We start from the raw sequence: 13,972 nt of genomic DNA, 5'->3' as shown, positions 1-13,972 counted from the left end.
TCTACGCACCCATCATTCTTGCCTCTGTGTCTACTTTTGCCCTTCTCACGTGCCCTGCCTGTTCTCCCTGTCCCTTCAGTCTCTCCTGTGTTTCATCAGTCTGCTCTCCTCAAATCTCATTATCAGAAGACACTGGGCATCCTGAGTGCAGATTTCAAGCTGTATTACAAGACTATAGTAACCAAAACGGGATGGCAATGACACAAGAACTGAGACATAGACCAATTGATCAGAACAGAGAACCAAAGAACAGAAAACCAAGATATAAAATCACCCTCATATTGCCATCTGATCTTTGACAAAGTGGGCAAAAACACACACCTCAAAAAGAATCCCTATTCAATAAATGGTGCTGAGCAAATTGGATAGCCAAATTTTAAAGACTGAAATGGAACCCTGACCTCTCACCACTCACCACAAATATTAATTCATGATGGATAACAGACTTAAACCTAAGGCAGGATACTATAAGAATTTTAGAGGAAATTGTTGGAAAAACTCTTATAGATATTGGCCTAGGCAAAGAATTTATGAAGAAGACCCCAAAGGCAATCACAGCAACAATAAAAATAAATATTATACATGTGACCTGATTAAATTAAAACACTTCTGCACAGCCTAGGAAAGTATCAGCAGAGCAAAAAGACAACCTAAAGAATCAGAGAAAATATTTGCATGCTATACATCCAAAAAGGGCCTAATAATTAGAATCTACAAATAACTGTAGCAAATCATCATGAAAAGATAAAATAGCCCTATTGAAAAGTAGGCAAAAGGCATGAACAGAGCCTTTTCAAAAGAAGATAGACCAATGGCAGATAAACATTTGGGAAAATGCTCAATATCTTGAATCATCAGGGAAACGTGAATCAAAACCACAAGGAGGTATCACCTAACTCCAGTGAAAATATGTTTTATCAAAAAGTCCCAAAACAACAGATGCTGGTATGGATGTGGAGAGAAAGGAACATTTATATGCTGTTGGTGGGACTCCAAAATAGTACAACCTCTATGGACAGTAGTATTATTGAGATACCTCCAAGAACTAAAAGTAGACTTACCATTTGATCCAGCAATGCCACTATTGGGTATTTACAAAAAGGGGGGAAAAGTCATTTTATCAAAAAGCACCTGTACCCGATGTTTATAGCAGCACAATTCACAATCACAAAGATGTGAAATCAACCCAAGTGTCCTTGAATACATGAGTGAATTAATAAAATGTAGTATATGTATACCATGGAGTACTACTCAGCCATAAATAGTGCTGACGCAATAGCTTTTATAACAACCTGGATTCAACTAGAGACCATTCTACTAAGTGAAGTATGGCAAGAGTAGAAAAACAGACTGTACATGTTCTCATTATTGAATTGGAACTAATCTATCAACACTCATGTGCACAGAAGGAATTAAAACTCAATGGAAATCAAGCAGGAGAGACAGGGAGGAGGAGATTGATAAATTTACAACTAATGGGTACAATACACACCATGTGAGTGAAGGACATCCATATCACTATGACTCAATTGGTACAAAACCAACTCCTATAAATAAAACATTTGTATCCTTGTAATATTGTGAATTTAAAAAAAATCAAAACTCTGAAGGTCAAGATCTACTGAAGAGAAGGTCATATACCAATAGCAAATGCCATTTGTCCCTCAATAATTGCTATGGCATAAGATAAAGTTGCCTGGATTATAAATGGCAGAATTTATAATATTTGATTCTAGGATTTGGGTCTGTAGTTCTATAGTACACATGGCATTTAAAATGCTTTGCCTTAGTGTAAGTAACTGTAAACACACACATATACACATACACTCACACACAACAGATTAAAATCTGGGGTAAGGTACATAAATCAAGAAGGATGAGATAAGAAAGAGGAGACATTGAGAAAATTAGAAAGGGACAATGACAGAGGGCCAGAGAAGACAGGGCATCAGGGAGGAAGGGAGGGTGACTTCGGTGGATAAAGCAAATATTCCTTCTAGTTTAAAGCAAACTGGAAGCTAAGCACTTATGTAATATCACCCATTTATTTTACAGATGTAGGAATAGAGGATATAGGTAAAATGACCTTTCAGAATCACATGGGGGCTTTTCCAAGGTGGTAAGAAAGAAGCTGAAGACACAGACAGCAGGTGGAAGTCAGGGAGGTAAGAGAAAATCTGGAAGTCAAGGCAAGGGTGGGGCAAGAGAGGCGGGGTATAAGGCTCAGTGTTATCAGAGGCACATGTTTTTTCTGAAATGCAATTTGCATGAGAAAGACATTTGTCAGTTAGAAGAGAGGAAGTCACTACAAACTACTGAGAAAAAGGTTTGCTGCAATCAGATATCAAACACCAGTTCTGCAAGTGAGAAGTTCCATCTCCCAGTGCAATGGAGCTTCTGCCATTTCAATTGTTAGCAGTTCTCTTCCCAGGTGGTGACAGTGAGGACGGTAAGAGTCACTCTGGCAGCCCCAAATTGTTGCAGAGGTCTTGGGTAAAAGCATGCTGCATTTACCCAGGAGTGCTTGGACATGAAGGGTGTGAGCCCTGCTGTCTCCAGCCCTCTTCTGCCTTTCTGGGTGTCGGGGCTGTGGCATGAGGCTCTAGGACAGTCAATCATGTCAGGCTTTATGTGTTCTTCAGACTCTAGGTTCTTGTTCTCTGGATCTTTTCTAGTTCCATTCTCTCTCACTCCCTCCTGCATCTCCCTTTCTCTTCACTGTCTTGTTCTTCTACTCTTCACAGCCTTCCAGGGACCAACCTCTTTCCATCTCATCCAGATTTCGTCCTTTGCCAACAGCACCTGGGCACGCAATCAAGGTTCAGGCTGGTTGGATGACTTGCAGATTCATGGCTGGGACAGTGACTCAGGCACTGCCATATTCCTGAAGCCCTGGTCCAAGGGTAACATGAGTGATGAGGAGCTGGCTGAGCTGGTGGAGCTTTTCCAAGTCTACTTTTTTCTATTTACTCAAGAAATACAGGGGTATGCCAGTGAATTCCAGCTGGAATGTGAGTTTAGTCCCCTGAACTGCAGAGATTCCCAAGGACTTTCTTCTCTCTCTGTTTGCAAGCTGCTAATCCCACTGATCTTTCTCCCATCCTTTCTGCTTCACCCAACTGCATGCACACACTCTTCTAGAGCAGTGTCTCGCTGACCCCACACTTCCACACTGTATTCCTGATTCTGGCTGCCTCTGACTCTTCTTTAACAAATTAGGGCTCTCCATTGGTATCAAACTCCTGGTATGTCTTATGTAGACCTTCCTTCTCAAGGGCCCTTACTTCTACCCTGTGCCTGAGTGACCTACAATGTGGCTTCCTCCTCTGATCTGTGTCTTCAGTCATCTCCTCCCTGCGTCTCCACTTGCTGTGGTCCTCTGGCTCACGCTGAAATGCTGCTCTCTGGACTGCATCCCCCTCTGCCTCCCACCCCACCAACTATTATCATAACCCCATTCATGACACGCACAGCTTTCTGAATGCTCTGGTTTCTGAAAATCTCTATGTACTATAATTGAGATTTGTTCACCATTTCACATCCAAGAACTTTATCCTCACCTAAATATGAAATACTTGGTCCTATTCTCATGGAATTTTTTTCTTATTAATGTTTAATAACTTGTTCTCTGTTTGCCTTCTACCTAGACCCCTTTGAGATCCAGGGCATAGCAGGCTGTGAGCTACGTTCTGGGGGTTCCATAGGAAGCTTCTTGAAGGGAGCTTTAGGAGGATTGGATTTCCTGAGCTTCGAGAATGATACATGTGTACCTGCCCCAGAAGGTGGCATCAGGTCACGGATATTCTGCGCACTAATCATGCAATATAAAATTGCCATCTATATTGTGAAGAAGCTCCTCTTAGAAATGTGTCCCAGATATCTCTTGGGCGTCCTTGATGCAGGGAAGGCAGAGCTTCAAAGGCAAGGTTAGTCCTGCTCTCTATTTCACTTCCCACCACCTCCTCTAAGCTCAAGAGTAGGAAGGTACCTAAGAAAAACACGGGCTCAATCCACAAGATATTTGGATCCCTAAACACTGGAAGGGGTCACTGTCCATGCTGGTGGGCTTCTGAGTCCCTGTGATCTGAATTTGAGTCATGACACGACACTCTCACTGCTCCTCCCTGCCCTAGTGAAGCCAGAGGCCTGGCTGTCCAGTGGCCCCAGTCCCGGGCCTGGCCGTCTGCTGCTGGTGTGCCATGTCTCAGGATTCTACCCAAAGCCCGTGCGGGTGAGGTGGATGCGGGGAGAGCAGGAGCAGCCGGGCACTCGGCACAGTGACCTCCTGCCCAATGCTGACTGGACATGGTATCTCCGAGCGACCCTGGATGTGGCAGCTGGGGAAGCGGCTGGCCTGTCCTGTCGGGTGACGCACAGCAGTCTAGAGGGCCAGGACATCATCCTCCACTGGGGTGAGAAAGGGCTGGACCTGGCTGGACATGGGAGGAGGTGGTCCTCAGGCAGAGAGGCAGGCACTGGGGAAGGATGGGGCTTGAGAGATGAAAGAGAGAGAAGGGTAGATTGACTCATTTCTGGGACACCAATCCCAACAGGAATAAAAATAAAGGAGCCAAGTTACAGGAAAGATAAGAATGAAGGACAAGCAGATTGTGTCAGTTGTGGCTAGAAGGATCAAGGATGGATGCATGGTGTCAGGAATGTGAGAGAGGGGCTTGGAGATGACCATACATTGGGAACAGCTGAATGGAGGTGCTGACACTCAGATGGGGAAAGGATGGGCAGGGGATTCAGTGGGTGGGACTTGAAGTGACATCGTTTTGTCCTCTTCCAATTGCCAGGACAGCCCATCTCCATTGGCTTGATCTTTTTGGCAATAATAGTGCCCTCCTTGATCCTTTTGCTGTGCCTTGCATTATGGTACATGAGGCGCCGGTGAGTTGTTTTTTGTTTGTTTGGGGTACTTTTATTCTTTCTTTTCTGTCCACCCTCCCACCCTTTTCTGTCATTTTATCTACTTCATTGCCTTATTCTCAATCTTTCCACCAAACCCTTTCCACTCAACTCCCATCTCCTTTATGTGGAGATATATTTTTTAATCCTGTTAAAATACATATAACAAAATTTACCGTCTTTGCATTTATAAGTGTATACAATTCAGTGGAGTTAAGTGCATTCACATTGTCATCAATCTCCAGAACTGTTTCATCCCTGAAAAGTGGAACTTTTTTCCTATGCAATAGCAATTCCTCATTTCCCCCTACTCCTACAGGTCCTGGCTATGACCATCCTACTTTCTGTATCTATGAATTTCACTACCCTGGGTACCTCATATAACTAGAATGGAATCATACTGTAATTGTCTTTCTGTGACTGACTGATTTTAATCAGCCTGAGGCCCACAAGGTTAATCCATGTTGTAGCATGTGACAGGGTTTCCCTCCTATATGGTCTGAATAATATTACATTGTAGGTAATTGACACATTTAGTTCATCCATTCATCCATCTATGGACATTTGGCTTGCTTCTACCTTTAGCTATTGTGAATAATGTTGCTATGAACATCAGTGTACAAATACCTCTTAAGTAGAGCTCTTTCTCCATGTGGTTTTAACAGATCCTATCGGGATATCCCTTGAGCTCCCATCATAGCTCCTCTCCCATTTGGAATAAACACCAAGAAGCCTAGAATCCCAAGATGTCAACCCAGGTGTCGCTCTCATCATATTTCATCAAAATAGAGTGTTCATTGATTTTAAGATAAGCTGTAACTTAAACACCAGCAGAAAAATTATTTAAAACTGTGAATTTATTATAAGTCTGTATCAATAGTATGATCTATGTCTTATATATTAAAATGTAAGAATGTCTCAGAATAAATGAAATATGTTAGATACACTTAATGGTGACTTCTCTTTTGTTTTCTATTTTAAAACTTTCTTTTTTCTGCTTCTACTTAAATATCATTTGTCAAACAAGCTAAATATAATTATGCGAGGATAATAGCATCACATAGATGCAAGGCATTTTTTTATGCAATTTCTCTGTCTCTGCCTGGATGACTTTCTCTCCCTCAAAGCCCAGCTGAGAAGCTTCTTCCTCTAGGAGACCTTTCCAAGTGCTATTAATATAATGGAAGTAACCCTCCCTAGTCTGGTAGCGCCAAGAGAACCACTTATTCTGCACCCACAGAATTGCAGATATTTTTGGTTTTCTTCCTTTTCTACTTGGAAGTTTCTTGAGGGCAGTGATCCTGGTTTGTAGATGCCTGCCAAGATCTTTTACCTGAAAATGCATTTTCTCAGTGAAAATTATCTGAGTTGTTGACTTTCAACTTAATGGTCTTCTGTGAGAGTCATCTCCTTCCTCTTTTTCTCTATTCAGTTGGGATTCTAGATCTTCCTCTTCTTACTGAAATATTTACCACTTAGCCAAAAAATATGATGCTTTTCCTGTTTCTGCTCTGAACTACTCTGAAGAATACCACCTTTGACTTCACCACAACTACAGTCTAACTTCAAAGAGTCATTGGAATGTAATCTTGCTTCCCATTTTTCCAGAGAGAGTGAGTGAGAGGCAGGGTAGGTGATGAGTAATAGTTCAGAGGGATTGTGACATATTTACGGAAAAGAATTAAGAGGGCTGTTCCTGCCTTCAGGGTCTTGATTGATATCTGTGCTGTTATCATTCAGTTATATTTTCTATTTACATTTAACTTTATGCATTTTTGTTTATTCTACACTTTTCTAGGGTCCTTGTTTGATATCTGTGCTATATCATTCAGTTATATTTTTGATTTACATTTACATTTATTCATTTTTTTATTCTATACTTTTCTAGAAGAGTCCATCTTAAAATATCCTGATTCATTTTTATTAAAATAGTAGAAGGAAGAGGGATTTTGAGGACATATTTTTATAGAACTTAGGAAAAGAGGCCAGGGGAAGTATAAGTTTTGGGGAAGCCAGGGGTACTAGATGCCATTCTCTTATCTGTAAATTTTAAAACAATGTGCTCTTTAGAATTTAAGAAGTGTAGCAAATGGTTGAAATCACAACTCCCCTACCACCACCACTTCTATTAGTACAACTGCTTACTTCTCAGGAATACATGTAACTGGACCCCATCTTATAGAGTAGCCCTGCTATTGCAGCATGCTTGTGAACCATGCAATGTGGAACATAGAAATGTGAGCTATGAACTAGCTGCAGCAGCAGCACCTGGAAGCTCGCTAGAAAAACTCATTGTTATCCCCTAACCTACTGAATCAGAAAATATGGGAACCAGTGATCTGTTTTAGCAAAGCTTCCAGGTGATTCTGATTTATATTCAAATTCCAGAACCCTTATTCTAACAGTTTCTTAACCTCTGAACTATTAACATTTTGCCAAGTAATTCTTGTTGAGGAAGCTGTTCTGTGCACTGTAGGATGTTTAGCAGTATGCCTGGCCTCTACCTACTAGAATCCAACAGTATCTCCTCAGTTGTGACATCAAATATATCTTCAGACATTGATAAATATTCCCTAGGAGCACAAATTGATCCCAGATGAAAACCAAGATCTAAGATTATAATCATAATTTGATGCCCTTGTTTAGGCAGAATAATTGACTCATAGCATGTACCTGATGTAATTTGGCCTGATCCAACTGAAGACTAGGATTTATGATTGCTGGTTGAAGAAAGAGGAGTTCTCACTTTGTCTGGCTGGTATGATGTCTGTAAAGCCCAAAATTGCTCTAGATTTTGTTCCATAGGAAAAGGTGGCCCAACAATGAAGTTCCCAAATAAAGAAAATAGATAAAAGAGCACATGATAAGATGACAGGGCCAGAGCCTGAATCAACTATACCTGAGACTTGAACAACTTCTCGATATTTTAGTTACATGAACTAATAAGTTTCACTTTTCCTTTTAAACCAATTGAGTTTGAATTTTCTGATATCACTTCAAAGTTGCTTGAAAATTCTGATAATGTGATAACTGATATCTTGCACTAGCTTTTCCATATTTTTCTTATGTCTTTCCTCTTTTTTCTTTCCTCTCTTATTCTTTCTCCTCCCAAATCATCATCCCTCAACAGTGGTTTTTTTGAACTTATGATTTTCCTGTAAGTGTTCTTACCTTAAGAAACCTTAATTTATTCATGACTTTAACTATAACCTCTGTATGAATGACTTTCAGAAATAGACCTTCAACCACAAAATACAAGGGCTTCCAAACTATTTTTGTGTGAGAGTGAATGTGTGCGTGTAAGTGTTTGTGTGATTTTTGCCAATATATGAACATACGGTAGTTTGCAGTTTTCCACAGCGGATATGTTCCAAGACCCCCATAGGTGCCTGGAAACCACAGATAGTACCAAAAACAATTGCTGTCAGTTGGATCACATTTCTGTTCATGTCTTCCATTCACAAATTTAATGCCTTTTCCATCTTAACTAAGCAGTGATCGTGAGCTGTGACCATAATTTTGCAGTTTGAGGTCCAACAGCAAACAAGCATGAATTTTTTTCTTCTTCACAATTTCATCAATAGAACATTCATTCTTACTGAAGATCTTAGTAACCTCAGGATACATTTTTTTTGTTTTGTTTTCCTCATTAGTAAAGAACTTTCACCTTTTATCATAATAGAAGCACTTTACAGCTTCTCTTTGGCATAGTCAAATTTCCAGCTTCACAATTCTTGTGTTTTGGTGCCACTATTAAGCAAAATAAGAATTACTTGAACACAAGCACTGCTGTATTGCAATAGTTGATCTGTTATCTGAGCCACCTATTAAGTGACTTGAAACCATGGGTAACGTGACACCTTTTCAACTTTTTAATTAGTAATTTTATATAAGCAAAAATAGAGAAAGCAGTAAAAAGAACCCATTTGCTCATGAGACAACTTTGAATAATGAATCCACTCATGACTGAAATAAATTTCAGATAATCATATTTCTTCCATAAATATTTCAACATGTATTTCTAAAATATAAAGTTTATTTTTTATATACAACCACAATTACATTATGACATCTATAAATTAAAGATTCCTTAATATCATTAAATATCTAATCAGTACTCAAAGTTTTACCAACTGTCTCACAAATTATTTTTTACACTTCATTTATTAAATTAAAGTAGAAATAAGGCCCATACATTAAAATGAGTTGATATACCTCATAAATCTCTATTAATCTATAGATATCTCTTCTCATTTTTATCCTGGAATTTGTTTTTTAAGAAATTGCATCAGTGTTCTTGAATAATTGTCCATAGTCTGGATTTTGCTGGTCACATAGCTATACCACCATCCCCTTAGATATTATGCTATTTTATATGCCCTTTATCCTCTTTATTTACTATATATTGCTATATTCATGATGTGATCAGATTCAACTTTGATTATACTGTGTATATCTCACAAGAGATATATGATATTTGGTGATCTCCATTCAATACCTAGATTAATAGGTCTCAACACTTCTATGCATTTTACACATGTAAACGTGATTGAGGATTGCACAATAATGTGAATATACTTAATGGCACAGAACTGTGTACCTCAAAATGGTAAAAATGGTAAATCTTATGAATGTATATTTTACTAGCATGAAAAAATGACTTTTCTTCACATAAAATGTACATAAAATATATCTCTAGATAGCTATCTACTTATGTCTTAGAAGAAGAAATTAATAATTAAAATATTTATAAATTTATATAAAATAAAACATTGATTACATGTCCACAATAGTAACATCTTTGTTTTTAAACTTTTCCCAAACATTTAGAGGGAAGGGTGGCTTTAACCTCTTTTTCTTTACACTTTTGCAAGTCTCTTTAATGTCTGGCTTAATAGAAAACAGCTACATTTTTATATCTGCTTTGACATTCAGTCTGATGCAATATCACATTTCATGTAGTCTCTAAGGAACAACACTCATGAGAGGAAGAAAATGAAAACGTTAAATAAGATCTTAGCGTTGTTATAGAAATTATTTTGAGCTATGGACCCTCTGAAAGTGTGGCAGGGACCTCAAAGTGTCCTTGGGCTATGTCTTATAAATAAATGGACCTATCGGTAAAAAAAAAAAAGAAAAAAAAAAGCATTATACATTCTTCATTTATTTGTTAGAATATTTCTATAAAAAGAAATATTCTCCCCAAGAACTCCCTCATTACCCTGAGGTAATCAAAGAATAAAAATGCTTCAAATTTTCCATTTATTTGTGAGTTTTCAAGACAATGAATTGTTTATATGTTATCCTTCATAGGTGACTAATAAATTTTTTTGCATAAGTGGATATTCGTAAATTTCAAATCATAGTAATTGTGTTCCCTGGAGTTCAAATTGTCCCATCTGTGACGGAGAAATCCTTTTCAAGTCTGCTACCCTTGAATTCTTTCAATATGCCTCCATTATTGAAGACTTTCTTATGTGCAGATGTTGTTCATGGCTCTTGCAGAAACTTCCTGCCCCACATTAGAAATTAGCCAATTCTCCAAGGATTTCTGGTCCCTTCTAGTGGGAAAACATGATGTGGAAACCATAATTTAGGTTAGTCCTGGTCTCTAAGCATTTTAAGAGGGAAAATCTAAAAAAAATTGCCTGTGGTTTTATTAAGGATAAAGACCACCATGAGCTCATACTTACACTTTCAGTTCAAGTTCAGAACCAAGAGTTTTTATTCATCTATCTCACTTCTACTTCTCTGTTCTCCCACACAGAAAATCCTGGTTCCCACTGAGTCAATGTAAATATGTATTCACCTAATCCTACAGTATACACATGACAATCTTAGAAGAAAAATACAAACACTAGGTCAGAAAGATGGCAGAATAGGAGTTAACCCACTGATACTGCCCCACAACAAAACAAATTGTGCACCCATCTACAGACACAATTTCTCTGTGGAAGCCTCAGGAATCAAGTAGGAAGTGATAAAACCATAGTTGAGCCAAAGTCCTAGGAATATAGTTTTGAGATGGCAGACCAGAACCAGGGTTGCAGACTGACCAATGATGTTTCTGGTCTCAAACCTGGAAATAAACCCATTACCCAAAAAGCTTGACTACAGCCCAATTTGGCCTTGAGCCTGGAACCAGAACCATCTGCCAATGGGTCCACAAGGAATCGTGTACTAGTGACTCAGCAGAAAGGGTTGCCTGCCCACCAACACTGATCTTGGCAGTGGATCTCAATGGTACCCTGCAACTTGTCTCCAGCCCGCCTCAGCTGAGGTCCCAGCTTATTACTGCTTGCACAAGGAACCAGAGGGAAACTTCCCCACGTCTTACAGTCTAGGGAATACCCACTCTTCTAAACCTGCTTGATGGGCCCACAAGTCTTTGTCCCATGGCAGATGGTGAGAGGACACAGTCTCAGCTCCAGTCCCTCTCACTGCAGTTGGGGAGGTAGCTCTCCTGTTAATCGGGGGAACTCCTGAGATGTGCATCCACTTGAGCTACCAGGTAGGACCTCTGGCATCCATACTACAGTGGATCCCAAGGGACACAGTCTCAGCTCTAGCTTCTGTCAGTGCAGTCAGGGAACTCCCCTGCCCATATAGCAAACTGCTAGGAAGCACATATGCCTGGACCACTAGAATCAACCTATCAATTGCTGTCCCATATAGGTGCTAAGGGGACACAGAATCCACAACCAGCCCCTCTCAATGCAGTTGGGGAGTGGTCCCAATACTGCAGAGATCTGACAGGAAATATGAACTAGTCTGTGTTAATGGGATAGGATTCCAGTCTTAGGTCCCTGTCAGCTTTCTCACACAGCCTGGGCATCCTCCTTAGGTCTTCCTCAGGCCCATCCAGCCTGGGGCCCCAGGACAACCTTGCAACTCCCACAGCAAACCTGAGCTTAGGAGTCCCTCTAGTGCTGAAACGGCCACAGCAGTCATGGGCTCCAACAGCATTCACTCTGTTTTCATTTCACACAGGCCAAATGAAGAAAAATAAGCCAGACTATGAAGAATAAATACCTAACTCTTCAATGTACAGACATTAATGTACTCCACAAGCATTAAAAATAATCAGGGAATTATGACCTCACCAAAGGGACAAAATAAGACACAAATGATGGACCCTAAAATGATGGAGATATATGCTCTCTCAGACAAAGAATTGCAAATAGCTGTGTTAAACAAGTTCAGTAAACATTAAAATGAACACAGATAAACAATTCAGAAATTTATGAGAGAACTTCAAAACAGATTGAAGTAATTTTCAAAATCACACAAAAATCCTAGAGATAAACAGTGCAATGAATGAGATAAGAAATGCAATAAAGAGCATCAACAGTAGATTTGATCAAACAGAAGAAAGAATCAGTGCATTCAAAGGTACACTATTTTAAAATACAGAGCCAAAGGAGAAAAAGAATAAAAAGGAATAAAGTTTACAAGACCTATGGAATAACATCAAAAGAGTAAATATTTTAGTCATTGGAGTTCAAGAAAGGGCAGAGAAAGACAAAGGGGCAGAAAATCTGTTGAAAGATATAACATAAAATGCTCCAAACTGAAGAAAGATATAAATATCAAAGTAAAGGAAGTCAAAAGTCATCAATCAGATTCATTCCAAATAGTACTACCCCCAGACATGCATTTTAACTCTCAAAGGTCAAAACAAAGCATTCTGAGAGCAGCAACAGAAAAGAAGCAAATAATATATAAGGGAATTTTGAAATGACAGGCTGCAGACATTTCATCCAAACAGAAACTTAGAAGTCTGCATTATTTGCAAACTCCCCTCTCCTTTGGTGCCACAGTCACCATGTCATTTCTCTCCATAATTTCTACAAATTATGGAAATCCTGCTATTTCTCACTGACCCCAATGACACATAGTCCTTCTTTCATCATGTGTGACATAGATCATGATCACTATCCCTATCTGCACATTACAGTCCACATCTCTCCATATCTATGCAGCTCTCTGACTCAGAGTTGCTATATGAAATGAGAACCTGAGCATGTCAGTGTCATGCTTAAAATATTTCAATTAATTTCATAAAAAAATCCAAACTCTTCCTTTTTTTCATCTATGTATATATTACATTTTATTTTTTTGTTTGTTTCAAAATATTATGGGGGTACAAATATTTTCATTACATATAATGCCTAAGCCTTGCCCAAGCCAGAGCTGAAAGTGTGCCCTTCCCCCACAAAGTGTGATTCATATCCATTTTTTGTGAGTTTACCCACCCCTTTCCTGCACCTGACTGGCACCCAATGAATATTACTACAATGTGAGCACCTTAGTGTTGATCAGTTAGTGCCAATTTAATGGTGAGTACATGCGGTGCTTGCTTTACCATTCTTGTGATACCTCACTTAAAAGGATGGGCTCAAGCTCTAGCCAGGATAATATTAGAGATGCTAGTTCACCACTATTTTTTGTAGTTGAGTAGTATTCCATGGAATATATATAGCACATTTTATTAATCCACTCTTGTATTGATGGGCACTTGGGTTGTTTCCACATCTTTGAATGGCAAATTGTGCTGCTGTAAACATTTGAGTCCAGATATCTTTATTACAGAATATCCCTTTTTCTTTTTGGTAGATGCCTAGTAGTGGGATTGCTGGATCAAATTGTATTTTTATTTGTAGCTCTTTGAGGTATCTCCAAATTACTTTCCACAGGGGTTGTACTAGTTTGCAGTCTCACCAGCAGTGTAAGAGTGTTTCAACCGCTCCACATCTATGCCAGCATTTGTTGCTTGGAGACTTTTTGATAAAGGCCATTCTCACTGGAGTTAGGTGATAATCTCATTGTGGTTTTGATTTGAATTTCCCTAATGATAAGAGAAGTTTGGCACTTTTTTATATGTTTGCTTCTTCTGTATTCTTTTGAAAAGTTTCTCTTCGTGTCCTTTGTGAATTTTTTGATGGGGTTGTTTGAAATTTTCTTATTAATTTTCTTAAGTTCTATATAGATTCTTCTTATCAACCCTTTATTGGATGTGTAACATGCAAATATTTTCTCTGATTCTGTACATTGTGTATTC

General features: G+C 39.0%; 1 protein-coding gene across 1 annotated transcript; it reads left to right on the top strand.

Moving 5' to 3' along the window:
* Nucleotides 1-2,313: 2,313 nt before the first annotated feature.
* Nucleotides 2,314-5,856, top strand: LOC105862452 (T-cell surface glycoprotein CD1b-like). Its single transcript, XM_012748735.2, has 6 exons — nucleotides 2,314-2,449; nucleotides 2,745-3,011; nucleotides 3,648-3,926; nucleotides 4,134-4,412; nucleotides 4,800-4,893; nucleotides 5,577-5,856. Exons 1-6 carry the CDS (start codon nucleotides 2,389-2,391, stop codon nucleotides 5,596-5,598), a joined length of 1,002 nt encoding a protein of 333 aa, XP_012604189.1. The 5' UTR covers nucleotides 2,314-2,388; the 3' UTR covers nucleotides 5,599-5,856.
* The last annotated feature ends 8,116 nt before the right edge of the window (nucleotides 5,857-13,972 follow it).

The sequence above is a fragment of the Microcebus murinus genome, chromosome 2 (genome assembly GCF_040939455.1).
Source record: "Microcebus murinus isolate Inina chromosome 2, M.murinus_Inina_mat1.0, whole genome shotgun sequence".
Taxonomy (NCBI): Eukaryota; Metazoa; Chordata; class Mammalia; order Primates; family Cheirogaleidae; genus Microcebus; species Microcebus murinus.
Note: the sequence above shows the minus strand (reverse complement) of the source record. Positions and strands in the feature narration are given on the sequence as shown.

What these genes read in the sequence shown, in the direction of transcription:
- LOC105862452 (XM_012748735.2), top strand. Translation starts at nt 2,389, where the DNA reads ATGGAGCTTCTGCCATTTCAATTGTTAGCAGTTCTCTTCCCAGGTGGT. An exon ending in AGGTGGTGACAGTGAGGACG is followed by an intron (nt 2,450 to 2,744) that starts GTAAGAGTCACT and finishes TACTCTTCACAG; the next exon opens with CCTTCCAGGGACCAACCTCT. An exon ending in GGACATCATCCTCCACTGGG is followed by an intron (nt 4,413 to 4,799) that starts GTGAGAAAGGGC and finishes TCCAATTGCCAG; the next exon opens with GACAGCCCATCTCCATTGGC.